Source organism: Mesitornis unicolor, unplaced genomic scaffold (genome assembly GCF_000695765.1).
Source record: "Mesitornis unicolor isolate BGI_N332 unplaced genomic scaffold, ASM69576v1 scaffold17265, whole genome shotgun sequence".
Taxonomy (NCBI): domain Eukaryota; kingdom Metazoa; phylum Chordata; class Aves; order Mesitornithiformes; family Mesitornithidae; genus Mesitornis; species Mesitornis unicolor.
The window spans coordinates 34,593-36,775 of record NW_010183632.1 but is presented as its reverse complement, the minus strand read 5'-3'; the positions used below and the strand labels follow the sequence as shown (position 1 = coordinate 36,775).

General features: G+C 43.7%; 1 protein-coding gene across 1 annotated transcript in view; it reads right to left on the bottom strand.

Annotated features, from left to right (window-relative positions):
* Positions 1-69: 69 nt before the first annotated feature.
* Positions 70-2,183, bottom strand: part of ZFYVE26 (zinc finger, FYVE domain containing 26) — a gene marked incomplete at its 5' end in the record, with an annotated part of 33,790 nt that continues 31,676 nt past the window's right edge. Inside the window, 2 exons of the mRNA XM_010184223.1 lie at positions 70-279; positions 1,436-1,484. Of these exons, the coding sequence (XP_010182525.1) occupies positions 70-279; positions 1,436-1,484 (259 nt within the window). The remainder of the gene's footprint in view (positions 280-1,435; positions 1,485-2,183) is intronic.

Below are 2,183 nucleotides of genomic sequence, written 5' to 3'. Positions count from 1 at the left end.
CTGAACCACACACCTTTAAGCTGTCTTGAAGCCTTCCCCTTCTGTATGATGGTGAATGTCAACGACTTATTACTTCCTGGTGCCCTGGGGAAGCCGATTTCTCATTTTGGACTGATGCACCGAGAGCCATTGGGCACAGATGGCCTTCACAACGTCATCTCGGCTGTCCTCAGCCAGCTGTCGCACATGCTGGACGAGCTGCACTGCTCTGGTCTTCTCCTGTCTCACCGAGACTAGATAGGCAGAACGCAACTTGTTGCACATCACATAGGCCTGGATCTGAAACAGAAAAGGCAGTCAGAACTTGGTTAGAAAGCTGCACTAAACTAACAGGGCAAGCTTAAGCAACAAGTCATTGGAAACATCTAGTTCAGAAGCCCATTGTACAAGGAAGTAGCAGCATATTATAAAGCAGAGTATGGCATGGAGCAGACACCAGTGTAAAAGATGAAGAGTCAGCTGTATTTTATTAAGTTTGTCTCTAGAGGAAACTCCTTATAGTATCCCCTTGAAATCAACATCAGGAATCCTGTCTTGTGTATTAAGCTACCACATCCTCATAACAAAGTCATTTTCTTATCATAGAACCATAAGATGTTTGGGTTGGAAGGGACCTTTAAAGATCATCTAGTCCAACCCCCCTGCAGTGAGCAGGGACAATGTTACTAGATCAGGTTGAACAACTCACATCTTTCAGAGATAAATCTTAAGGCAGAGTGAAAAGCCCATTTTCCAATCTATATAAAACACTGAGTTGATTGGTTTGGAGCAGGACAGAGGAGACTCACAAATCTTAAAATTTTATTCGCAGCTAAATCACTCAGGATCTATGGCAAAACACTGAGCTGCAGCCTCTTCATCTGTAAAAATGCATCTAGAGTTCACATATTTGCCTGTGACTCTCCCATGGCTTGGCAGGCTGGTATGAAAGCTAACAAAGAAACCAAGTAGCTTAGACCTTGCTTTTCTCTAAGAAAAAAGTATATCAGAATTAGAGAAATCCTATAAATTGAACTCTCAATTCTGAAACAATAAGCTGAAACCATCATGATGGAGGTATGGTGATCCTCATCAGCTGCCTGCCATTACTGGAAACTTAAATGCACCTATATGAAAAGCTGGGTAACAAAAACAACAAAGGCATCACATGAGCCTCTCTGAAATACCTTTCCTCCCACTGTAACAGATGCATAGCCCTCATTCTGAGGACTGCCAGGGAACTGATAGGAATAACATTGGTCACTACCTTCATGTCACAAACACCACAGTCTTGAGGAATTAACTGTGACTTCTACAATCTAGGAAATGGCCTTCAAAACTTTGGCTTGAGTGAGGATGAGAGAAAAAGATTGTGAAAAAGAACACATAGCCTACAAAGCAGGACTAGGCTGTTTGGCTCTTGCTAAAGGAGCTCCTCTACTGTACTTTTACTTACCTTGTTTTCGTCACTGTCCATACCCTGAATCAGGTTATCGAGATCCTGTATCCAAAAAAAGGGAAAAGTGGTTACATTTAGAGTGACTATAGTTTGCAAACCTTTACCTCGTCAAGGACCAAAACCTTTGCATAGAGGAAGGGCTGCTAAGATCACAGCTAGATGTTTACATTGTCCCAGCTGCCAGTGCTGCACATGTAGAAAACATGAAGTCCAATTCATCCCTTTACTACAGCTTCTCCTGCCTGCCATGTCTGTGGGGTATCCCTAGAGGATGCTATGAGGTCAGTCTCTTGTCCCCTAGCCTGATGAACAGAACTTCATAGAGGACATCTCCTTCCTTCACTGGCATGGAAAAGACACTGTGGTAGGCAAAGGGAATCTTAAAATTGTTCCTACGGAGGCACGAGGTTGCTGCCTCCACACATCCTCTGTGTTATCCAGGGAAACCTCACTGAAGGAAGAATCTCCCACACCCAATCAGGAGCATTTGGCAGGATCCTGTGAAGCAAAGGTTCTCTCCCCACCATGGGTACTCATTTGGGAAGTGCAGGGTAGGAGCATGCTACAGCTACCTATTGTTTCCTCTCAGAGGAACTAGCAAGCCACACACTCCCACCTTTAAACCATGCACACAGTACAGAGCCAGAAGATATAAAGGACTTGCTAGAAGAGCAGCAGTCATCACAGAATGGTTTTCCTGTAGCTTGTGTTGTATATAACCATTTTACTTCAAAACACACAACGC